The sequence below is a fragment of the Suricata suricatta genome, chromosome 8 (assembly GCF_006229205.1).
Source record: "Suricata suricatta isolate VVHF042 chromosome 8, meerkat_22Aug2017_6uvM2_HiC, whole genome shotgun sequence".
Classification (NCBI taxonomy): Eukaryota; Metazoa; Chordata; class Mammalia; order Carnivora; family Herpestidae; genus Suricata; species Suricata suricatta.
The window spans coordinates 118,215,326-118,241,236 of NC_043707.1; the positions used below are offsets into that span (position 1 = coordinate 118,215,326).

The 25,911-nt window shown below is 43.6% G+C and overlaps 1 protein-coding gene and 1 long non-coding RNA gene across 4 annotated transcripts in view; one reads left to right on the forward strand and one right to left on the reverse strand.

The window, feature by feature from the left end:
* Positions 1–165: 165 nt before the first annotated feature.
* The window catches only part of KHDRBS1 (KH RNA binding domain containing, signal transduction associated 1), a 37,989-nt gene continuing 12,243 nt past the window's right edge, over positions 166–25,911 (reverse strand). Inside the window, exons 3-11 of one of the 2 annotated variants that reach the window (XR_003911615.1) lie at positions 25,286–25,402; positions 22,903–23,049; positions 20,087–20,220; positions 19,006–19,207; positions 18,163–18,230; positions 17,344–17,402; positions 14,870–15,062; positions 12,207–12,266; positions 166–844 (exon numbers count right to left, since the gene is read on the reverse strand). Coding sequence is in view for 1 of the 2 variants with exons in the window: in XM_029946529.1 (XP_029802389.1) it covers positions 14,965–15,062; positions 17,344–17,402; positions 18,163–18,230; positions 19,006–19,207; positions 20,087–20,220; positions 22,903–23,049; positions 25,286–25,402 (825 nt within the window). In the remaining variant the exon portion in view is untranslated. Of the gene's footprint in view, positions 845–12,206; positions 12,267–14,738; positions 15,063–17,343; positions 17,403–18,162; positions 18,231–19,005; positions 19,208–20,086; positions 20,221–22,902; positions 23,050–25,285; positions 25,403–25,911 lie in introns of those variants that run through there. The other variant, XM_029946529.1, reaches the window with a different exon arrangement.
* LOC115298135 overlaps positions 19,912–25,911 on the forward strand; it is a 6,760-nt gene continuing 760 nt past the window's right edge. Inside the window, exons 1-3 of one of the 2 annotated variants that reach the window (XR_003911616.1) lie at positions 19,912–20,034; positions 21,798–21,916; positions 22,808–23,188. This is a non-coding gene — a long non-coding RNA (uncharacterized LOC115298135). The remainder of the gene's footprint in view (positions 20,035–21,797; positions 21,917–22,807; positions 23,189–25,911) is intronic. The other variant, XR_003911617.1, reaches the window with a different exon arrangement.

The window sequence follows — 25,911 nt, forward strand, 5'->3', positions numbered from 1 at the left end:
CTAGACACAGGCCACTGGAAACCAGAGGGCTATCAAAGGCTGACTTTCCAATCCTTCAAGAACAAGTGTTAGGCCACAGAGCTAGCTCAATATAGCTGGAAGAGCAGGGGCTAGACAAGGGGCCTTTGGCTCTCTCCCAAAGCTGACAGAAGCTACCAGAGTGGGACCATTCTTCACTTGACCAAACTTTATTGAGCTCCTCAGTGCCAGAGATTTGTTGGGGAAGGGATATATAGTACAGGAGTGAAGTAGGAAAAGCCCTACCTTTTAAGAGTGTGTGGACAAGGTTAGTAATCAACAGTGAAGAGAAAACCAGGCTCAGAAGTTAAATAACTTGCTCAAAGTAAATGGGCCTTCTCACCGGCCTTTCCTCAGCCTGTCACAGAGGTGGCACCAGCCTTGGGAACCTCCAGAGGACTCCCAGGCTGGCACCCATGGCACAAGTGTGTGCGGCAGGAAAGAGGAGGTGGTGGTAGCGTGTTCCAGCCAGTTCTGCTGGAGGCTAAGGGGAAGCGGGCAATCTGGGAATTGGCACAGTGGGAGTTGCCAGTTTATTCGGATCTAGGAAGCTGTGCTTGGGACACTGTTAGTCCCCTTCAGCTCTTTAAAGTCCTAAGCAGGTTTGTTAGCATCACAGTCCCCTGCAGCCCTGAGGACTCCATTCTGGGCCTAGAGACTCTCTTAGGGGATCCTGGCTGGCTTTCTGTGGGCAAATCAGACAGATCAAGAGGTGGAGTGGGAAAAGACTGTTGATCTCTCCTGGGTTTCTTTGTGCTCTGCAAATGCCCTCAGGCCAGCCTTGACACAGCAAGCAGCTCTCTTGGTTTCCGGAGTCCTCTGATCGCTGCAAAGACACAAGTAGAAAATTCAGAGCCATGAAGCTACCCTATCAGGGGGTTTCTTAGCCTCCTGTTTGGCCAGGCTGCCTCCCTTATAATCTCCCCCATCCCACAACGCAACTCTAGTTATTTCATTCAGTACAGGCTTCTAGGTGCCCAAAGGGGTAGGCGGTAGGAGTCCACAGACTAGAATTGTCTTTTTGGTGTTAGGCAATGAAAATGGAGCCTCACTTCATATACCTCCCATCCTCGGCCATGCCTGAGCTGTGATTTGGGGCAGAATCATTGGGGCCTCCAGCTTTACAAAGGGGGGTATGATTTTTGCCGTCCCAGAGAGGTGAAAAAGATAAAGAGCTGTCTTTAAAGACTTTGGAGGAAAGAGAATGAGGAAACCAGATCTTCTTACAGCTATTATTAGCACCTCAGTCCTAAGCTTGGGGGCGGAGGGGGGCGGGGGGAAGGTGTTCATCTCTTCTGGCCTGACAGCCCCAAATACCCAGGGTTATCTGCAGGAGAGACACATCCTACGCCTGGGGCATAGGGCAGGGCCCTGCTCTCATGCCAAAGCCTGTTAGCAGGTTCCTGTTCTTTCAAAAAATGGCACCCCCGTTCTGCTGTTTGTTCCGGCCAGGAAAGTGGGATCCCTCCTTAATCATGCCCTCTTCTCCCACATCTAAGCAGGCACCAAACTGTGTTTATTGTAGCTCTGAAAAGTCCTTGGATCCATCCACTTCTCTACATTTTCAGTTATCACCCTATTATAGGTCTTCCTCCTTTCTTGTCTGGACTAAAATAAGGTTTCCTAATAGGTCCTCAAAATCCAGAATCCATTCTCCGCTCAGGAGCAAGTTTTTTGTTTTGTTTTTAGTGCTTGTTTATTACTTTTGAGAGACAGAGTGTGAGCAGAGCAGGGGCAGAGAGAGAGGGAGACTCAGAATCCAAGATAGGCTCCAGGCTCTGAGATGCCAGCACAGAGCCCAACATGGGGTTCGAGCCCATGAATTGTGAGGTCATGCCCTGAGCTGCCACCCAGGTGCCCCAGCAAGTGAAGTTTAAATTTAATCACACTGCTCTGCACACCTCCCTCCTGGATTCAGTGGTCTTTAGTGATGACCTCAGAATAAGGTCCAGGTTCCTACCTCGCCTCAAGCCTGCCTCAGTCCTGCTCTCTGCGTAGACTGTGCTTTGTGTGCTTTCCCCAGCCCATCTCGTAAACCCTCTGCGTAGCCAACTCTTCCTTTAGATGTCAGCTTCAGCATCATTTCCTCAAAGAGAACCCCCAAGCTAGGCTAGTGCACCTGTTCTATGTCCTTACAGCACCCTCTTCTTTCCTTTCATAGCCCTTATTAAAACTGAAAATGATATATGTTATTTAGGAGGTTAACATTCGGTTAGTGTTTGTCTCATCAAATATATGCTCATGAAGGCAGGGACCAATTTTATCCTATTTACGCTGAATCTCCAGTGTCTAGCACATAGTAGGTGTTCTAGTAATATATATCAGCCAACGCTTTTACTTTGTTTTTATTTCAGAGAGCAAGAGTGAGCACACACAAGGTAGGAGAGGGGCAGAGAGAGAGAGAGGATCCTGACACAAAGCTCAATTCCATGACCTCGCACCATGACCTATGCCGATATCAAGAGTTGGATGGACGTTAGCCAACTGAGCCCCCCAGGCGCCCCAGCCAATGCATTTAATAAAATGAATGAAAGGGGTGGCCATTTATACTGACCTCTGGAAAGAAGCTTATTAAGAATCCTATCAGAGCACAAGGTATTTCTCTTTCTCAAAGGCAGATGCAAGGCTTTTTTCCTGAACTCCAACCCCAGAGAGCCTAAGAAATGGAGAGCATCCATTCTATACCTAAAGTTCGGTCATGAACAGGAGGCATGAAGGCTGCAGGAGCCAAAAGTTCCTGAGGAGAATTAGCTCTCTCTGAACCCAAACCCTTCTATCTCAAGTTCTCACACCATAGTGTCTGGAGAGATGAGACTGAGGTGGACTCAGTGGGCTCTAGAGGCTAATAAGAGAACCGCTCCTTCTGGCCCCTTCATGCCGTATTAAGAATAGGAATATGTCCCAATTTCTTAGCAACGTGTTCTACTTAGGTGATTGATCTGGGCTGATAGCCTGGCTGTGCCTCAGACTCTGCCCAGAAACCCCTCAGATGAGCTGGATTTTTTCGAGTCTCCATGTCCTCCCAAGAGTCTGCCCTGAAAAGGCCGAGGCCTCCTTGTGGCAGCCAGCTCCCAGGTGCAGGTGGAGAAGCACCAGGGTAGCTCGTGCCCCTCACTGGGAAGCTCCTAGCTGCCCATCTCCTGCCTGAGAAGCAGCCAAAGACTCAGCCCAGCAGCACACCGACTGCTGAGAAGCTGCTGTGTGTAGTCAAGGGATGTCAAGGAGCTAAACCTCAGCAGCACGGTTTTGAAATCCAAGTCCAGTCCAGCGACGGTCCCCCTCCTCTTAGAGAGCTGCGACTGCCAGAACACTGGAGGAGAACATGGGCTCAGCCCTCGTGCTGGCACGGCTTACGGGGGAGACTTTCAGCCGAGGGGTCGGAAAATTGATTTTCGAGGTCAGTGAACTTATCTGCTCATTACCTGCCTCCTCCCCCGCCCCCACCCCCCACAAAGTTTGGTCTGCTGCCTGAATGATCAGGTCACAACAGGACTAGGGTGCCGGACCCACCACAGATAGGCCTTTGTTCCTGAGGGGCCTAGAAGGGCTAGCCCAGGGAACAAAAGAACGAGTAGCTGGCAGGGCAGTGCACTTCCTCCCCTTCCCCCTCGACAGCTGCTGTCTCAGACAGCTGTATCCAGCCTGTCTGCTCAGGCTATTCAATATTCATCAGATGCTTGCTTGCTTTAAACATGCAACGACTATTAATCCAGAGAGCAAGAGGTACATGAAGGTTTTGGAGAGAGAAAGGGACGGCTTAGAAAGATCCAATCCTTTTAATTTCAGGAATCGGGAAGCAAATCACGGGGTGTCCATCCTATGCACCATAGCTGGGAGCTACTTTCAGTGTAAGCAGATCTTCTGGTGGCCACTGTAGGTACAGAGAAGAGATCAGGAGGCGGTTAAGTGAGAGCAGAGATGGGGGTCTAAACTCCAGCTCTTGGGCCCTTTGGTCATCCTCACCCGGACTCTTCAAGTTTCCCAGCCTACTTTCTGCTTCACAGGATAATCTGAGAATAAAGTGGGTCTCTGCATATGCTAATTCCAGTGGAGTTAGCCTAGAATTAAGAGCTTAAAATGGAGACAGAGACTTCATGCATTCAGGACTTACAGTGGGAGAAGCAACAATTCCTTAAGAGCAAAGTTTCTATCAGAGGAGACTCCGAGTTCTGGTCTCCAATGCACAGGGCGGGTTAAAGGGACAGGATGTGGGAAGACTGCCATAACATGTGGCAAAGGCCTAACATCCCACCCTCAAACAGCCCAAATCTCTGAGAAGAGAGAGGATTATTCTTTCTGAAAAAGGTAAGAACCAAAAGGCTTCAGGCAAGAGGAGAGCAGAAGGAAGGCAAGGTGAGGGGACAACATCCCTTCACTCCCTGGTGAGGTGGTGCCACCTAAGGAAACGCTCTGCCCTTCTGCTTCCCTTTCTTACCTACCTTGTGGGCTCAACAGCAAACACAGGTGTGTTCATGTCACTCTCGTGGTCAAGGCCTTTAATAGCTTCTCTAAGGGGCACCTGGGTGGCTCAGTTGGTTGAGTGTCCCAACTTCAGCTCAGGTCATGATCTCACCACTCATGGGTTTGAAACCCTCGTTGGGTTCTGTGCTGATGGCTCAGAGCCCAGAGCCTGCTTCGGATTCTGTGTCACCCTCTCACTGCCCCTCCCCCATTTGCACTCTCAAAAATGAATAAATGTTAAAAACAATTTAAAAAAAAGCTTCCCTAAACTTCAAAATCAAGACCAAATTCTTTGCCTAACATCCAGCTTTTCAAAATGGGCAACCATCTACTCGCCCAGCCTCTATTTGCAGCTAACACTTATTGAGAGCTTACTACAGGCCACGCTGAATGTTGTGCAGGCATTCACTCAATCTTCCTAACAATGTTGTGAAATAAACAATAACCTCCCATTTTACAGATGATGAAACTGAGACTCAGGGAAGATAGCTCACTTAAGGCTCCAAAGCAAATGAAACTAATTCTGGAGGCAGCAGAATTTGACATTAGTCTGTTTAAAGCCATAATAAAGTGCTAGGTTAATCTGTCTGCCTGGCAAATTCTTGGTTTCCTGTAAGACTTAACTTAAATGTCACTCCCCTTCTCTGGTGCTCCCTACGACTTCTCGGACAGCTCCCCCAGGCTCCTTGGTATTCAGTTCGGCAACAGAGCACAACCATACACTACATGACTACTGAAGTTATTCTCTCCCATTAGACAGAGCTTCTGGAAGGTAGACACTATATAAACTGATGGACACTCGTGACCTGGGACAGCCAGAATAAGGACCTATGTGGCCTCAGCACTGTTCACTGCATTGGCAATAATATTCCTGTGGAAGAATCTCCTTCCAGCACAGAGATCACTGTATAGGCTCTCTGAGGTGGTTCTGGCTGACAAGTAGAACTCCTTCTAAAATTCCAGCACAATCCAGTAGTTGAAATTGATCACGGACTCTGGAATGAGACCGCCTGAACTTGAATCCCAGTTTTGCTACTTAACAGTTGCATGACCTTGGACAAGTTACTTAATTTTTCTGGGTCTCAGTTTCATCACTGTGTAAAAATGGGACAATAATAGTGACTTTATAGGTGGATAAGAGAGAAAATGCACATCGCAAAGAATAAATGTTTGAATTGCAAAATGCAATAGTTAAGACACATTTTTTCCACGTTTTAACATCTCTGAAATCAGGATGCATCTTATACTAGATATGAAAACAAACTATTGTGTTGATTTAATTAGCAGTACTTTTTCTTTCTTTGCAGTACTTGATACTTCCTATTAAAAAATGGCCTCAGTGTCAATGATACATGGTGTTATCTTACAGAAGTAGCGTGTTTCCACCATAGAGAATAGACTTCAGTACATAAAAATGCTGAGAGGCACACCCCACAATTTGCTATGCAACTGTGGTAAATTACTTCACCTCTCCTAGTATCAGCTGCCTCATTTACCAAAATAGGGACACACGGGAGGCATTTAAATTAAGCTCTCTCCTCCCTTAGCCAGGAAGAGCTGCCTATCTTCCCTATGTCACTTTCTCCTTCCTTTACCAAGTGGGGTCAAGATCAATGCATGGAGGAAAAATTTAATGTTTAGTTTTGAGAAAGAGAGCACAAGTGGGGTAGGGGCAGAGAACAAGGGAAACACAGAATCTGAAGCAGGCTCCAGGCTTGGAGCTGTCAGCACAGAGCCCAATGCGGTGTTCAGACCCACAAACTGCGAGATCATGACCTGAGCCGAGGTTGGGCGCTTAACCAATCGAGTCACCCAGGTGCTCCAGACCGAGGAAAAAGTTAAATGACTACGGACATATAAAGAAAGAGGGAGCCCATGAGCCTTGAGGGACATAAAGCTTCGGGATTTGAGACCAGGCAGGGAGTACTTAAGTTTCAAAAACCTGAGCAAAACATCCACCATCACACCACAGCTACTCCCCTATTCACACGGTACAGTACATCTCTGCGTACGTGCAGGCAAGAGGTTTTTGGGTCCTGACTCTCAGGCCGCTGTTCCTGAAACAAAACAGTCTGGGTCTGTTTTCACGCTTAGAGGCCAGAAAGCCCTGGCGGCTGCTGACGCATCCTTACCTTCATTCTTAGCTTGGGACACCGGGTGGGAGAGAAAGCAAGAGGGGACAAACCCTAAGGCTACTTGAGTAACTGCAGAATCCTAGGTAAGCAAGGGTGACTGTCCCTTAGCAGCAGCAGTCATTGCCATGGACACCCTGGAGAGAGATGGGGAGAGGAGCAAAGGACGTTGAGCGCAGGAGGAAGGGCATGTGGGGCACAGGCTCGAAGCCTCGGAAGAACTACAGACGGCCAGGCACGGCAGCGAGAACAGCTAGCCTCCTTCCCCCTTTAGCAGCCAGCAGTCTTTACAGGGTCAAGACAGGGTTTGGAGATACCCATACGTGGAATCAAATCCTAGCCCCACCACTGATTATTAGTATTAGCTTTTAGTGATGCCAAAATAACCCAATCAGCTATTATTTTTTATTGAGTAGCTACTACCTGTCAGAAATTATATCAGTAACTTTCAGTAATACATACTTCAGAAGGTAGTGGATCTATACCGCTGTGGTCAATTGGTGTGCCAATGTGGGCAAGGGTGCCAAGATCAGCCAATGGGGAAAACAGTCTCAGATAAATGACGCTGGGACTGGGTACCCACAGGCAGAAGACTCACCTCACACCCTATGCAAATGTTAATGCAAAATGGGCCACAGCCCTAAATGTAAGAGTCAAACTAGATGGAAGTAGGCATAAATCTTTGGAACTTTGAATACGACAGCGGCTCCTTATCTATGACAGCAAGAGCATGAGCAACAAAAGAAAACAGACAAACTAGACTTCATCAAAATGGAACTTTTGTTGATTCAGAGAATGTAAAGAGAAGGGTGCCTGGCTGGCTCAGTTTGTAGAGTATGAAACTCTTGTTCTCAGGGTTGTGAGTTCAAGCCCCATGTTGGGCATGGAGCCTACTTAAAACATAACAAAACAAAAAAAACACCAAACAAAGAAAATAAAAAGGTAACTCATGGAATGGGAGAAAAATCCTTGCAAATCACATATCTGACAAGGGTGTATCACCAGACCATATAAAGAACTTATAATTTAATAACAAAAAAACAAATAATTCCATTTGAAAATTGATAGAAGATTTAAATTTCTCCACAAAAGATCTACAGACAGGGGATCTGCACATGAAAAGATGCTCAACAACATTAGTCATTAAGGAGGGTATAAATCAAAACGACAATGAGATACCAATTCACTCCTAGCAGGATATCTACAATAAACGGAGCAGGAAATAAGGAGTGTCAGTGGGGAGATGGAGGAGTTTGGAACTTCACACACTGCTGGTGGGAACAGCGTGGCCTCTGGCAGTCCCTCCAACAGTAAAGCAGAGAGCTGCCTTCTGACCCAGTAATTCCTCTCTCAGGTGTACATCCAAGAAGCTGAAAATGTATGTCCACATGAAAACTTGTATATTAATGCCTAGGACAGTATTTTTTAAATGTTTATTTTTGAAAGATAGAGCACGAGCAAGGGAGGGGCAGAGAGAGAAGAGGACAGATGATTTGAAGTGGGCTCAGCTTTATACTTAGTATTTTTAAATGTCTATTTTTGGGGGAGAGAGAAACAGACAGAGAGAGGAGGGAGGGAGGAAAGGAGAGGGGAGAGAGATATACAGAATCTGAAGCAGGTTCCAGGCTCTGAGTTGTCAGTGCAGATCCTGATGTGGGGCCCGAACCCATGACTGGGAGATCATGACCTGAACTGAAGCCAGATGTTAACCTATTGAGCCACCCTGCCAGCACAAAACCCAATGTGGGGCTCAAACTCATGAACTGCGACATCATGTCTTGAGCCAAAGTAGGACACATAACCGACTGAGCCACCCAGGCACCCCACAGTATTTTTCATTATGGCCAAAAAACAGAAACAACCCAGATGTCCAAGAGTGGGTGAATGGATAAATAACAAGTGCAACATACATCCAACGAAACAGTCCTTGACGCTATAAGGAATGAAATATTAACATGTGTTATGACATGGATGGACCTTGAAGACACTATGCTAAGTGAAAGAAGCCAAACAAAAAAGATCCCACACCGTATGATTCCGTTTACATGAAATGTCCAAAACAGGCGAGTCAACAGAGGTAGGAAGTAGATGAGTGGTTGCTTAGGGCTGGATAAGGCAAGTGGGTGGGAAGTCCACTAAAAGGCATGGTAATTCTTTTTTGGGGGGTGATAAACATGTTCTAAAATTGATTGTGGTGATGACTGTACAATTCTCTATATATTAAAAAACCACTGAATTGTACCCTTTAAATGGGTGAATCACATGGATATGATTATATGCCAATAATCCTAACATGTTTTTTAATTTGCATTAACAGAAGCTAACTAGATCTAGGCTGCAAGCTGGTAGGTTTACGGGTAGCATTTGGTTTGTAGCAGAGGTTTTACAGGGACTGATACTGATCTGAGTAAACTTTAAACTGCCGGTATAGGGGCGCCTGGGTGGCTCAGTCGGCTGAGTGGCCGACTTTGGCTCAGGTCATGATCTCAAGGTTTGTGAGCTCGAGCCCTGCATCGGGCTCTGTGCTGACAGCTTCGAGCCTGAAGCCTGCTTCGGTTTCTATGTCTTCCTCTCTCTTGGCCCCTCCCTTGCTCACGCTCTGTCATCTCTCTCTCAAAAATAAACATTAAAAAATTTTTTTTTAAATATTAAAAAAAGAAAAAAAGAAAAAAATCCCAACAACTGCCAATATATAAAACCAAATTGCTAGTTCTTCTTGAAAATCAGATCTAGGAAGTCTAACAAAAAAACCCTGCTGGAACTAGAGAAGAAACACTAATGAAAATGATCTTCAAATGCTTGACAGGATATTCCTTTAGGGGTCCAAGGTAGAACCAATGTAAGCTACTGGAGTGACTCATTCAAAATGAGGGAACACTTCTAGTACTTGCAGCTGTCTTAAATGAAATGGGCTGCTTTTGGAAGTAATATGCTTCCCATCACTAGTACGAAGTAATGACACATGGATGATCCCTGAAAACATTATGCAAAGTCAAAAAAGCCTATCACAAAAGGCACATGTTATATAATTCCATTATGTGAAACACCCAGAATAGGCAAATCCATACAAACAAAAGGTAGGTTAGTGGCTGTCAGGGGCTGGGGAGAGAGGGGAATTGGGAGTGACTGCTAACAGGTATAGGATTTCTTTTTTCTTTATTTTTTAACATTTTTATTTATTTTTGAGAGAGACAGATCATGAGCAGGGGAGGGGCAGAGAGAGAAGGGGACACACAAAATCGAAAGCAGGCTCCAGGCTCTGAGCTGCCAGCACAGAGCCCGACGTGGGGCTCAAACACACGAACTGTGAGATCATGACCTGAGCCGAAGTCGGACGCTCGGACTGAGCTACCCAGGCACCCCTGGGATTTTTTGGGGGGATAATGGAAATTTTCTGGAATTAAATAGTGGTGATGATTGTACAACATTGTGAATACCCTAAAAACCACCAAACTGTACACTTAAAAATGGTTAAAATGGGGCAGGTGGGTGGCTCGGTCAGTTAAACGACTGACTCTTGATTTCAGCTCAGGTCATGATCCCACAGTTTGTGAGATCAGGCAGCGTGTCCAGCTCCACGCATACAGTGTGGTGCCTGTCTGCTTGGCATTTTCTTTTGGTCTCTCTCTGTCCCTCCCTTGCTCACATGCACACACATGCACTCTTCCACTATCTAAAAATAAGTGAACTAAAAAAATGGTTAAAATGGTAAATTTTACATTACACAAATTTTATAACAGTTAAGAGAGAAACGTAAAGAAGACCAAATAAGGTACTTCTTATTAGCTGCTTAGGATAATATCACACAGTGATGTTAGCTACTATTATCAACTTTATTGAGACCCAGAGAGGGATTAAGGGTTTTGTTTTTGTCAAAACAAAGACAAAGGCTATGATGAAGCAGAGTCAGGACAAGTCCCCAGTCCTGCGTGGCTCTAAAAGCTTATAGGACTGTAATAATAAAGATTCACAGGTAGTGACAGAAAACTATAGAAAACACTGGGACCAACTGACTGATCCACACTCAGAAAAAGCAGACCACTTGTTGCAGATCCCGGTCTGCCAACAATACCTGTTTTTCCAGGCACAAATTGCAGGCCAAATGAAGAAGCATCCCCCAAATTCTGCTCTTAAGACTACCCTAGGAAGAGCCAAGACTCATTCTCTGCATTTGGGGAGAGAATTGCCTTGCCATTCATGTAATCAATATCACACTTAGGATTTCCTAGGTGCCCCAAACCATGACCAACACATGTGGTCTTCCTTAAAGTCTCTAGATCTCAGAGGCTCCTGGGAGAAGCAGGTTGGGAAGACATATCTCCCAAGAAAGCACATTTCACTGTCAAAGGCTGTACATGGCTTTGGCCTATGTAGGTTGGTCCTTACCCTTCAGTGTCCTCTTAATCTTAAGAATTCTCTCGGGGGCAGAGGGAAAAAATCACCCAGCTAGTTCCTGGACAGCTTCAATCAGCAGGAAGGCTTGTTCAGTTGTTGGAGCCCCCACCTACCCAAATCAGGGAAGGTTAACCTTCCTTAGACAAAGAACACCAATATTTACTAATATATAGGACACCAAATTGGTTGGCCTTATACATAAAAATTAATCTGGTTTGCCAACCATTATGAGGTGTGCATTATCACGATCTTCCTCCCTAGGTTTGGAAATAAGTGCTTTGTTTCAGGTCACTAAACAAAGACAGCTTGGAGATTCAACTCTCTGTCATGTCTCATGCCCTTTCTGCTATGCCACACTGTACTTTCTGAGGGTCTCCTGAGGGTGAGAAATCCCCCTTTCCTTAGATTAAAAGCAGTATAATATAGAAAGTTCAGATGTTAGGTTCTGGAACAAACTTGGGCTCAATTACTAACCATACTAATTATGTGACCCTGGGAAGTCACTTAACCTCATTAAGTCTCAGTTACTTCTATAATACACAAATATTACTGGACAATTGTTTTTTAGCTGCCAGTATCCGTTCCTTTTCCCTAATAACATCCTGGCTTCCTTTTGAATGATTAGGTTTTTTTCTTCCCACATCCTGGTAAAGAATGAACATGTGACTCAAGCTAACACAGTCTGACGTTCCCTCCCTAGAACTTGAATCTCAAGTGAGAAAGCAAACACGGCTAGGGTTTACTCATCCTAGCACCAGCACCTAAATAGCTAGTCCTGTCTTCAAGGACATTTCTGTGATCTACCACTGCTGTCCCAGTTCTCTGCAATCTGGTTCCCATGCCAGATTTCCTAGCCTTCATATTATACCTGGAGCCCCTAACACACTTCTAATATATACCCTTTTATTTACATTATCTAGTCACTTTGTTGCTTATAACCAATGAACTCCAACCAATGAGCTGCCCCCCTCCGCCGCCCATAAGGTTATTGACATGACAGAAGCGGATGCTATGATCATAACAAGTAAGTTCACTATGGACTGTAGACCAACGTATAAACATAGCTGTGCTGTAAATATGATAAAGATGACGGGCAAGAAAGATGTGTCCACTGATCACCTTTGGGCTACCTTCTGGCAGAACTATTTTACAGTTAGGAGAAAAGTCCCACATCCTTAATAGAAAGCCACCTTAACCTACCTGACATGGGTCTTCACTACCCATTCTACTCCAGGAAATGCCTCAGGAGTTTTCAATCACCTGAAAATGGAGAAGTAAGAGGTCAGTCTTTTGACGAGGAAGTTTTAAAGACACACAAAATAAAAGATAAGAGATCCTGCATGCAGTTTACACATTACAGGAGAGAAACATGCAACTTTAAAGAAATTTTAAGTAACGTTTCATTGTGAATATCAATACAGGGACCTATAGGGGCTCATCCTTGTACATTTTTAAATAGCTGAGCAGAAAGCTTGACTTTGGGGAGCAGCAGGTCTAATCTACATTCATTGAAATTTTACAATGTGTCATTTAAGATGTCAGACTTTGTGCCCAGGTTACATTACAGTTCACTTGTGATGGGCAGGATTATTAAGAGTTATGGCTAATTTATGCGGCAGCATATGGTTTTTCTTTTTACAGCTATTTTTATTAAACAAGTTTTGCAAAGTTTTAACATTAAAATTAACAGCTAAAGAACTGTTTATGCAAGTTGCTGTCACAGTTTATGTAAAAGAGAAATATGTGCTATTAAAATCAGACATTTAGGTTACCTTTGGTTTTTTGCGATGCATGTTAGCTTTACACATCCTGATTCTCTTGCGATAATTTTCCTTTAAAAAGGGGGGTATAGAGTGATCTCTTTTCATCAAAACAAGACATAATGCCCTGAAAGCTGACTTCAAACCATGGTTGAAAATTCAGTTATTTACACTTTATCACAATCTACAAATACATTTTTTTGTTGGTGTGTTTTAAAAAGAAAAAAAAATGTCCATCATGCACTGCTGCAGGCAGCTTGGCACTTCATACAAGAGGATTTTTCACCCCCGAGCAGTTTAGGTGGCTCCCTGAGGGAAGGCATGAGAACCCCGAGAATTAACGGAGGGGTGGAAACAGGGCCAACCAATTCCATCATTTCCTCTCTTGGTCTCTCAGGAGGGAGTTCCGGGCCAGCCTATCATGCCAGATCCTGCCCCAGCCCGGCTGCTTTATTAACAGCATTTCTGGGATTGGAAGGGGAACCCTTAAGGGCACCCAGGGTTTGAACTGTCATACCTAAAGATACGTGCTATCCCTTTCCGAGCTCACAGGGGTTATTTGGTGTCACTCTTAGGGCCACCTGGGGGCTCTACAGAAGGTGCAAGCGAGGGTGGCTGGCACTTTCAATACTGAGGCCTGTGTATGGAAACCGATCCAAGTTTCAGCTCAGTTGGGTTTTTCTCTCCAGAAATTAGAGCTTGTGATATAGGATGGGTAAAACTGCTGTCAACAACTTCCAGGGGGTGAAAAAGCTTTGGTTATTTTTAAACTAAAACTTAACAACTCGATAAACTTTTTTTTGGTAAACTTAAAATAAAATCCCCCCCAACACTTTTAAGAATGTCTCCAAATTTTTAACAAGCCCATTAACTTTAGAATTAATTTAAGTTTATTTGAAAGAGAAAACTATTTTATTGTCCACCCAAAAAAATGACAATTCATCACATTTACTTTGATTAAAAAAGGACTAAACTTTATTGACAAACTGCTGCAGACATTTTGACATAAGTTTAAGCTACCTATTTAGGCAGACTTACACATGTAGCATTTAATCTTCCAAGAACAAAATGGGAGGACGGTACAAATCCAATTAGGACTTTAACTTATGTACAAAGTGGATTTTGATTCCTTTTTCATTCAGCTGCAGTGTCCCTTTTTATATCATGCTAGTGTTGAGACATACTTGACTAACTACCTTGGGAACAGTTCAATATTGACCACTGTCAACTTAAAAAAAATCATCAGCTTTTGGCTCTAGTGTCCAAGTGAGCTTTTCATGGAGTGCAGAATCTCAGATGGACAAAACACTTTGTCTTTTTAAATACTGAAACTGTAATGATTAGTGCTATCACTGAAAGGTTTTTCATGGCTAAAAAGCTCTGCATCAAATTCAATCCAGGTGGCCGGCCCCTCTCCCCAAATCAACCTCTACAAATCATACTCCCCCAAAGTATCTCTCAACACTGTATGTCTGGGGCTAGATTTCAAAACCCACATGATGAAAAAGTCAGTTTTACAAACCTAATTTTGTTGTTGTTGTTTTAAATCAATTAACGTTAAAAATTGCATCAACTATTTAATTCATGAGGATCTTTCGTATTAAAATTTAACCTTAAGATTCAACCGCCATGTGCTTTTAAAGGAAACATTTTTAGAGACGTCTGAGCTCACTTTTACATGGTGGCACCTACTGCCGTTAACGTTTGTGATTTTAAATCTTAAACAGCCCTGAATTTTGAAATGTAGCCTAGTTTGGGATTCTGCAACTACAACTTACGGGATGCCTCAAATCAAAACTAAGAGAAAGTTAACAAGCCTTAAACTTCAGAACCTTTAAAGCAAGCAATGTCACTTTTGAAACTAACAGGTTTGTGTTTTTTTTTTTACTCAACTTCTTTTTTTTATTATAAAAGGTACATTTCTGTTTATATTTAAACAACAAAGAAAAAAAGCATCTACACACTTAAAAAATTAATTCGATATTCCTAAATCTATTTTAACTCATTTTAAAATACTACATACAGAAGCCAGAATGCAGAGTTAAGAATGGAGTAAGGTGGGGAGAAGAAGGGGACCACGAAGAAAAACACTTAGACAATTACTTGTCTGTTGTGGGTAAAGCAACAGGAATCCTGGGAGATACAAGAAATCAGTAACAACTTTGCTCATAACTGATATTTTCCCCTCATGTGTGTTTTTAATAACGTCCATATGGGTGCTCTCTGTATGCTCCCTTCACTGGCCTAGCTGGAGGGGCCTTCAGCGACGGCCTGGTCCCATTCCAGTCGTCTTGGCCTGTGGGGAAAGCAAGAACAGTTCATAAATCACGCGCCACTGTCATTTTGGCATGAGCAGGAGTAGGGCATACGGTAAAGATCACCAAAAAACATGGCTTTGCTTCCAGTGTCATGCCACCTCTCAGGAGTCCTTGCTTTTTGGCTCTGCTCGGTTCTCCTGAACAGCTTAGGGCAATTTTGAGAGGACAGACAGAAGGAAACAGCTCAGAAAAGACCTGGAGTCATCTACAGCAAAGAGGTTCTCCACAGATGATCTCTACTCCATCCCCCAAACCTGGAAAATCCAACACCTCACTTAAGACAGTAAAAAAAAAAAAAATCAGTCTCAGTGGGTCTACGTCGCCCTTTTTCCTGTTCCCAAAGGATTTTGGCAAAAAGCCTCAGGTAATGTGACAACTTTGGGAAGTCTTTTAGAATGGAAGCAGGTAGCTCCCTTTCCAACAGCAAACTGGGTTTCCCTTTGAGACATGTCCTCCAGCTCTCTGGGAGAAGCAAGCAAGGGCCACATTCCATGAGGCCGCCTCACCAACAGAGCTGGTGCACTGCTCTGGTGGGGGGAAGTATAACAGAATGTGTTTATAGCACCGATAAAGAGAATTCATTATTTTCTGTCCAGAGAAGCCAGACACCACAGTTGACATCCTCAAATGGTTTTCCTCTGTCACAGGGAAAAGCCCGAGAGAGGTATCACTTACTTCTATGGCTGACCTTTTAGGAAAGAGTTGTGTTTATGAGCTTATTCTTCCCACTTGCCCCCATACTGTGCCCAGGCCAGTTCACCCCTGAAGCACTTCTCCAGCTGCCTGCGCTTACAAACTCGAGCCCCCATCGTTTCACACCTCTGTATGATCTAAAGTCCCACAGAATCCTATCTAAGCCTGTTTACAACCTTGGTGTAATAGGTACATCCATCACTTTCCAAGTGGCTTCAGGTACCAACAAGACGGTTTATTTTCCTAATTCTGTTTACAAAGGCAAAAATCATAACAGATTAACTGTGGCAACCTCATACCAGGAGCAAAAGAGGCAGCTTGCCTCTTTTAGTCCAGTCTCTTCTCTGGCAAAACAGAAATGTAATTCAGTCAAACACATACAGAGGCCCCATTGTACTGGCTGGCTGATGGAGGGAAATACCCTAGGGCAATCCCACCACCCTTCTAAATAGTGGCCTGCGAGCAGAGCGGTGCAGTGTTACTGATGGCAGCTGTCCAGTACTATTTAGCTAGAATTGGTAAAAACTGTTTCCCTGGGCAAGCAGCTGACTGGCTACTACACACTGTGCTGAGGAATTAAGCTCAGCTTGTCTGTCTGTGGGAGCTCTAAAAGGCTCCCCACCCCCTCTTTTCAACTAGGAGTAAGGGGACACTGTTAACTAGTGTGTTAGGATGAACTGTCAACTGATGAGCCCCTTGCCGAAGACTCTGGAATTCCCTCAGGTATGCCGAAAATACCTTGCATTTCAAAGGCTGCTCTCTCTGCACCCACTGCCACGTGGCACTCCCTCTGGGGCCCATTAACCCAAGGCCATAATTGGCTCTTGAGGATACTCTTGAGCAATGTGTTTTCAACTAAACCTCAGGGAAGACAGCTTGGTCCTGCTGCCATTCCAGCCTCCTAGCTCTCTTGGGACCAAGGACTGAGTTGAGAGATCTCCAAGCCAGCAAGGAGCTTGGTGCCAGTACTGCCCTGAACTGGCTCCAGTCCCCACAGCCTGAGACCTGAGACTGACAGGCATGTTCTTAGACCCAGCCTGCCCTGGCGAGCTACTTGCTATCTAGCTCCCCTGTAGCTAACATTTCCTCTACCCAGATTCTTTCTGATGAGATCCAAAGATGTTCTTAAACACAAAGAGGGGGCTGGAGAATAAAGCTGGATACGATTAAGTTCTTGTTATCTGCCAGTGTGGCCTAGGCATCAGCAGCAAGGGCCCTACAACATGACCTAGGCCTAGCCAACTCTCCTGATCTGAAGCAGAAAAAGATCAACAGTACTTAAAAGTCTGCTGCTCCAATCAGGCTAAGCTGGACCTGAGCCCTAGTTTCAGACATCTGCTTAGCTTTCCAAGAGTCACAGTAACCCATCTCACCTTAGGAGCGCCTCTTCCTAGGACACACCGCACCATTTAAGGGCAGCACTGCCCCTGTTACGTCTACCAACATCTCAGCTTTCCGAAAGCTTCTTCTTAGGTGTGTGACTGGCGGACCCCCAAAAATCCAGTCACCAGCACTCTCCCAGGCACTTACTTGCACATTCTGCCCACCACAGAAATAAAGACATACCATAAGCTTCGTAAGAATCTTGAACCTCCCCATGTCCATAGTCATAATATTCTGAATCCCTGAAAGCCAAAAACAGAGTGTTAGAAAGCTCGAGAGTAAGTCTGTTTCGGTTTCACCTCCCCCCATGGCTCAGTCATTCTATTACATGTGTAAAATGGGAAAATGCTAATTCTGCTCCATCTCCACATCAGAAAATACTTCCAAAACATGTATGTGCTATGTATTTATAAAAAATGACAATAATAGCAAAGAGAAATGGTTACCACATAGTTTAAAGTGAAAAAGCAAAATCCCAAACTGACCATCTTAATCACAGTGCATACGACACACATTTATGGGGCTCACTGGAAGAAAATACACAAACGTGCTGGTCTGTCCCCACTGTAGAATTATAACACTTTCAATCAATCACAGATATAATGCATATACGCAAAAAATGTTATTTAAGAAAAGCGCAGAAAATAACCTCACTTATGGTAGTGGGATTCTAACTTCCTTTAAAGCTTTTATGCACCTTTAATGTGGCTGTGATATTTTTATATAATAAATCAAAACAATTTTAAAGGCATTTTCCCTTTATTTCCATGTGGTCACAGCTCAGGAATTTTCCATCTGCTATTCCCAGATTCTACACCATAAGATTCACAATTATCTAAACTTAACAGATTCGGGGGCCTTACAGACACAGAAAGGAGAGAAGATACCCTCCAAAGGGAAGCCACATCGCTCCCTAGACATATGCTTCTAAACCTCTCTGTTGCTCCAGCTCCCTCCGTCCATCCCTAGGACACAAAATGGCACTTCTGTTGCCTGACTCACCCTTGGCTCTGGCTGTAATAACCTTCGTAGCCTTCATAACTCTGTTCTGCATATGTATCATCATATCCCTACAACAAAAAATGAAACAGAAAGTAAGAATCACACAGAGTAGGGGAGGTAATTACATCCCATGGGAGTCCGGCAGGCTTCTGGATTAATAGAATGCAGAATTTCCCTCAAAAATTAACACCCACTGTGGAATGGCTTGGAGAGAAAGGGTTATTTTCTTTTCAAATGAAATAAAACTGGGGCGCCTGGGTGGCTCAGTCCATTGGGCATCCAACTTTGGCTCAGGACATGATCTCACAGTCCAAGAGTTCGAGCCCCACATCGAGCTCTGTGCTGACAGCTCAGAACCTGGAGCCTGCTTCACTGTGTCTACCCCTCTCTCTGCCCCTCCCCCACTCACACTCTGTATCTCTCTGTCTCTCTCAAAAATAAAAATAAATGTTAAAAAATAAATAAGTAAAAAAAAAAAACCAAACTTCATTTAAAAGAAAGAAACAAAACTGAACCACCAACCAAACCAAAAATGTGGGCAGAAAACAAGGTAAAAAGTTGAATTTTAGCATTATCAGTATTAACTAGTGAAAAGACCCGAGTAAAACATTGCGTATTTCAAGGCACAGCTTATTTCCTGTGGAATCTATTCACACATAGTAAACCATGGTTAAAATGGAAAAATCTTCTCATAGTGTTAATTGTCACTGCAAGAGAAGAGAGCAGACTTCAGATCTTATAGGCAGTTCCTGCCACCTGTGTTGAGAGCCTCGGTCCTGTCATTCAACTTCCTTCGGCAACCTTCTAGGTTCTAGGAAATGGTATACTGTTCGAACTTCTTACATATTCTTCATATGTTTCTGGTGCAGGGGGTGGAGGCAAAGGTATTCTCTGGATGCCTGCTGTCCGGGCTCTTGGTGCTGGCGCACCCCTCACTGTAGGTGGGGGTGGCACTCCTCGAGTCACAGTGGCACCTCTGGTGATGGCTCCTCTCACTGGTGTACCACGCACCAGAGCCCCCCGAGGTGGTCCAACACCACGGCCTCTGCAAAAGAGAATTTATTATGTCTTTAAAGAATAAACTTAAAAAAAAGTTTTTATTTTAAGAGACAGAAAGAGAGAGCATGTGTGAGAGTGGGAGAGGGGCAGAGAGAGAGGGAGAAAGAGAATCCCAAACAGGCTCTGTGCTGACAGCACAACATGAGGCCACATGGGGTTCAAGCTCACAAATGATAAGATCATGACCTGAACTGAAATCAAGAATCGGACATTTAACCAGAGCTTTTATTTTTATTTTTTTTAATGTTTTATTTTTATTTTTGAGACAGAGAGAGACAGAGTATGAGAGGGAGAGAGACAGGGAGACACAGAATCTAAAGACAGGCTCCAGGCTCTAAGCTGTCAGCACAGAGCCCAATGTGGGGCTTGAATCCACGAACGTGAGATCATGACCTGAGCCGAAGTCAGAGACTTAACCGACTGAGCCACCCAGGCGCCCCTAAATAGAGCTTTTAGAAGATAGATCAGTTTAATGTTCAGATTTCACAATGCCTTCAATTGACTATTATTAAAACACAGAGGAATGTGTGGGTGGGTAAAGGACCCCATCCCACAGTGGACCTGTGAATGTCTCATCAGTGGGCTACTACTTTGGAAAGTTGGAACTCTCCATAAAGGTCAGTCATAAAAGGTAAAATTCTAGAGTCAGAGACTGTTTTAAAATTCTAGAACTGTCCAAAACTAAAAAAAACAAAAGTTTCAACAGGACAGCTGCACTGACTATGACCAAAGTGCCAAGATCTACTATTCCAGTCTTGATGGCACAAATCCGGAGGCCCCCTTCTAAGCTGGAGCACCACTAAGAGAGATATGGTACTGGCAGTCAAATTTACATCCTGTTGCTAATCATCTCCATTATTTTTACCTGGGAACAGGTGGAGGGGGAGGTGCTGCTCCTCGGCCTCTCACGGGCACCCCACGCCCGCGAGAGGGCTCCGGTACTCCATTCAGGTAGGAGAGCTCTAGAAACTGCTCCTGGCAGATATCATCCATCATATCCTGCAAATGAAAGATCATGAGGAGTACTGTGCTACATCTCCACCTTCTGCTGAGAAGTCATCCAGCCCACATAAGCCTTGGATGCTAAGACCAGATCTGAATGCCCCCATGAAGTCTCAGGTCATGCAGTCTCTGAAGTCAAATGGCACCCTACCTGTCACCTTTTCAAGGAAAGTCCTGATGGCAGACCCCTCATTATTAAGCTGAAGCTCTTGATCACTGGTCCCTACCTAGCTTTCCAGATCACTTCCATCCACTCTCCACAGATAACATCCTTTCAAGCCATGTGAAACAACCTGTAGTTCAGAACCTGGCATACTTTTACATCCCTTCTTAGAAATGGCTTCCTCTTCCTAGAATAGTAAAAGCCACTATCATTAGTTAGGCTCTATGCACTGGGCACTTAAAATAAGCTCTCTAAAACAAAATTTAAAAAAAAAAGCTCTCTAAAGACTCGGCGGTTTAATCTGCAAGATAACCCTGAATTAAGTAGGTAGATCTTCCCATTTTACAGTTGGGAAACAGAATCAGGACATATAAAGCCACCACCCTAAGGATAGAGAGCCAGTAAGTAGCAGACTCAATGTCAGTTCAGAATTACCAGTCTCCAAACTCTAGGCTTTGAATCATCAGACTATATTGTCTTTTTTGTCTACCTGAAACACTCGAACTTACTCTTAGAAGACTTAATCTAAAATATTATCTCTTTTGAAAAGCTTTGAGACCACCCCCACTCTCTCCTCTATTTCCACAGCACTGTGTATTTTCCCTACCCAAGCACTTACCACATCATTTTAGTATTTTTCTGTCTTTCTCACCAGATTGTGAGAAAGGAGCCATTTTTGTAACTTCAGATCCAAGCATAGTATTAGGCACCTACCAGATACTTAAGAAATGTTTGGGATGAACAAGGAACCTGAGGCTCAGAAAAGTGAAATAATAACTTGTCCAAGATGACGCAGATAAAGGTCCCAGTCCAGTGCTCTTCCTACTGTAGCAGGAAGCCTCTCTGGTACAGTTAATGGTTCTAAGGGGAAAACGGAGGCTCTGGTCATGGATGCAAAAATTGGCTCACTTTTTTGTCTTCACAAGAGGGAAGAACTGAGTCAAATGCCATTTCCATATCTTTTCACATATTTCCTGATGAGAGCCATTCAGTTTTAACACTCCATGCTTTTTTATATATCCCAGGTGGTTAGGGCTTCAAGAATAGAGGATTCTCGTCTTCACAGAGATGACACCCCCCCTTACTCTTCACTTCCTCCTACCTTACCCATTACTGCTGCTTGAGACCCACACTGGAGAGTCAAGTGACCAATGACAGCCCATTTGCCTAGATTCTTCTGGCTGAGGAAACCCAGATCTGCCTGGCAGGCATCTTTTCAGAAGATCCACTTACATGAAAGCCTTGTAAAGCTACCCCTTTTGAGAAATATGCTGAGACTCAGGATAAAGAAGAGATGGACCTTCCCCCTATTCCTTCAGAAACCGGGTGGCTTAGGATGCTTCAATATAACACTCAAAACGAGTAAAAAGAACTCCATCAAGGGAAAATTTACCAGCTCTTTTTTCTCTAGGATATTTTAAATTGGCTGCTTCATGTTTAAACATTCTAACGAAGGCGAGGTACTTGGAAGCAAAGCAGCTGCTGAGACAGCTGCAACAGTGCTGGAATTCCTGGAGCTCAGCATTATAGGTACACACTGCCTGTAAGCTTTTGCTCTACCTATTTTCACATCCTCTGACACCACGTTTAGTTCCAACTCCTCATTTTACGTTCACAGAAAACCAGGAACTGTATCTCACCTCCTCTTAGTTTTAGTGATGCAAACACGATGCTTACCCAATTCTAGTTAATAGTATTTCAAGGCTTCCTAAGGTTCCAGATTCATCCTTGGTCGTTAAATATTCAAATGTAGTAATGTTAACTGTGACAACTAGCAAGACTTGCTGAAAGGCAAGAATCACACCATTTTCTACTTATTCAAAGAATCAATCCTCTGACCAGGTGGTGGTAATTACTCAAGACAGGTAACCTGGTCTGTCCCAACTCTCTGGGCCTCAGTTACAATCCAGAAGGAGAGGCACACTGATCTGTTTAATATCATCGATAGTCAATCCTGTAACGATCATGCCTCTTCCAAATCAAACTCTATGTTAAGTAAATTCCTCCAGGAGAAAAGGTCCGCAATGTACCCAGGTCAAAATTTAATCCATTAACACTGGATGATAGAATCTTCTTGCTGTTAATCCTCCACACTCTCTAGAGTCTAGAATACAATTCCTTGAGTATGGGGGGGTTTACGACCATCTCAGCCATTTTCTTATCATAACCTCCTGGTTCAACACTAGTACCAACACACTCAGCTCAGTGAAGACTCTGTTAGATCTTTTTTAACCAGATGTTAAAATGTCAGACACACTGTGGACCCAAGACACTGACAACAGATACAGCTATAGAACTAAAACCACATTAAACAAGGAGGGGTAGAGTGGGTTTGGGGCACAGTGCTTTGAGAACAAGGTACAACTAACAGACTATCTCAGAAAAATGAACATAAATGTAGAATTTGATATCCAATTTCAGGTTATGCAGAGACAATGATGAAGAACTCCTGCCTTAGCAACAACAGAGATCCTAGTTCTCTCTTGCTCAAAGGTAAAGAATGTGGATTTCCTTACTGGTACTAGGAACTTCTTGACTTCCTCCATAGCATGGGCCATAAGAGCATAAGCCTCACATGGGGGTCCGAAGACTTCAATGAAGACATGCAGATCCATATTTAAGTGGGCATATTTGGGATCTCCACCTTTGCGCAGCTCTTCCTCCTATGGAAACAATGCAGAAAAGCATCGCATCACATGGAATGTGAGAAAATGATGCCATTACCTCCAGCCCGAAGAGACAGCAGGAAATAACCTGAACATGTGAGAAAAATAGTAAAGTGTAAGAAGAAAGCAAAACAAGGTCTGGAGAATACTAATTCACACAACCTACTAAACCTATAATTGGTCTGCTACTAACAGTTAACTATCATCTTGAATCCCTGGTGTATTCACTGCAGCTCTTATTAGAAGGTACAGAAGAGACTCACTTAATTCCAGTCTCCATTCAGATATCAGCAGTTTGCCAAGTACACATGAATTCATTCATTCATTGCCAAACACTTGCTTTTAAATCCCAGGTAGAGGGGCATCTGGGTGGCTTAGTCGGTTAAGCGTCCAACTTTGGTTCAGGTCATGATCTCACAGTTTGTGAGTCCGAGCCTCCCATCAGGGTCTGTGCTGACAGCTCAGAGCCTGGAGCCTGCTTCGAATTCTGTGTTTCCCTCTCTCTCTGCCCCTTCCCCACTCAAACTTGGTCTCTCTCAAAAATAAAAAAATAAGCATTAAAAAAATTTAAATAAATAAATCAATCCCAGGTAGAGCTGTTAAGCACCAGATCTTCTTCTTTTTAACTTTTATTTTTAAATACAAGTTTTTATGTTTACTTTTTAATGTTTATTTTGAGAGAGATACAGTGCCAGTGGGGGAGGGGCAGAGAGAGAACCCCAGGCAGGCTCCACGATGTCAGCACAGACCCCCAATGTTGGGCTTGATTTCATGGAACCATGAGATCATGACCTGAGCTGAGATCGAGAGCCGGGACACTGGGGGCACCTGGGTGGTTCAGTTGGTTGAACGTCTGACTTGGGTTCAGGTCATGATCTCACCATTCGTGCGTTCGAGTCTCGTATCAGGCTGTGCTGACAGCTGAGCCTGGAGCCTGCTTCAGGTTCTGCGTCTGCCTCTCTCTCTGCCTCTCCCCCCCACCAAGGTCTGTCTGTCTGTCTGTCTCTCTCTCTAAAAAAAAACCATAAACATTAAAAAAAAAAAGTCAGATGCTTAACAAACTGAGACACCAAGGCCCCTGCCCTATTTTTAAATGTTTATTTATTTATTTTGAGAGAGAGCATAAGCAGGGAAGGGGCAGAGAGGCAGGGGGGATCCCAAGCAGGCTCCATGCTGCCAGGGTAGTTGTGGGGCTCAAATTCACAAACTATGAGATCATGACCTAAACTAAAACCAAGAGTTAGATGCTTAACTGACTGAGCCAACCAGGTGCCCCTAGCTTTTTATTTATTTATTAAGTTATCTCTAGCCCCAATGTGGGGATTGAAATCACGACCCTGAGATCAAGAGTAGCATGCTCTACTGACTGGAGCCAGCCAGGTCTCCCAGCACGAGCTCTTCTGATTTTCTTATATGGTCTGGGGAGTTCTAAGGTAGGAAAGAAGTTAGAATAGAGTGAAGAAAATTTCATGTAAATCTCATTAGCTAGAATAACATACTTCAACCCTAACTGCATTCATCTAGTGAGAAATGTAAGGGGACTAAAGAAGCACTTCTGAGAAAACAATGCTTAAGAAAACTTAAGCTACATAAAAGGAGTCCTGAATGACTAAGTTTTAGGCTGTGCCTGGTATGTCTCATCCAAAGAGCTGACCCTAGAAGCCAATACTGCTTTAGTGGGAATTTTTTTGGCACTTACAAATACAAAGCCTATGGGGCTATGACATGGGAAAAAAAATAAGCATTAAGTTCTGTTGTTGGGATTACTCATGGTTCCTTTTGAAATTCTTTTAGTGGGCTTCACATTCCAGCTGGCTATTAAAAAACAAAAAACCCAGACATTCCAGCTGGCTATTAAAAAACAAAAAACCCAGACCTCAGACTCACCTGCACTCACAACATTATTGCTCTCACTTTTCTATATTACTGGAAAGGGAATATACTGTTCACATTTCAGTCTGGATAAGTTTTAGTACATCTCGCTCCCCTTCCAAGTTTTCCTAGATGAGCTTACTAATGCAAAAGCTGCTCCTTTACTATGCAATTGAAGGCCAGAAAAAACAAAACAAAACAATCAGCAGGGCACATCTAGGCTCTTCCCAGGTTGCCAAACAAATTAACCTGGTCTATAATCTCTTATATCCAAGGCAAATGTAAAGGATTCACATTCTGTACACATACAAGTGCTGGCTTCCAGAAGGCATGTCTTCTTGCCTCACTGATGTGAGCTTACCTTGGCTTTGTCTCTCATTGAGCCCTTGCCCAGAACAGAGATCTTTGCCCCTGTCTCCTCTTGCAGTCTTTTGATTGTATTCCCTTGTGGTCCAAGGATCTTCCCCACAAAATTGAACTGACAGAACATAAAAACAGATTTCTATTATACTATATGTTAACTAACTAGAATTTAAATAGAAATTTGGAAAAAAAAAAAAGATTTCTAAATACCCATGTTCCTATAAAACATTTCCGTATGTATTATCTCATGGGGTCTTCAACAACCCTGTAAAATAGGGAGTTACCATTCCTGTTTTACTGAAGGATATGCTGAGGATATACTGAAAAGGTGAATAGTTTAAGATTATACAACTAGGAAGCAGCAGTTCCTGGACCTGAACTTGGGTTTCCTAATATAATCTTGTGCTTTTCCCATATTATCACACACTAAGGATTGTATCCTTAGTACTTTAACACACACAAATATTTTTAACACAGTGACCTCAGAACAAACGGCATTCTTCTGTAGTACGTATTTGATAAACTAAATATAATTAATTTCTTTGCTTAACAATAAAAAAGAAGATGTGGTACATATATATAATGGAGTATTACTTGGCAATCAAAAGAATGAAATATTGCCAT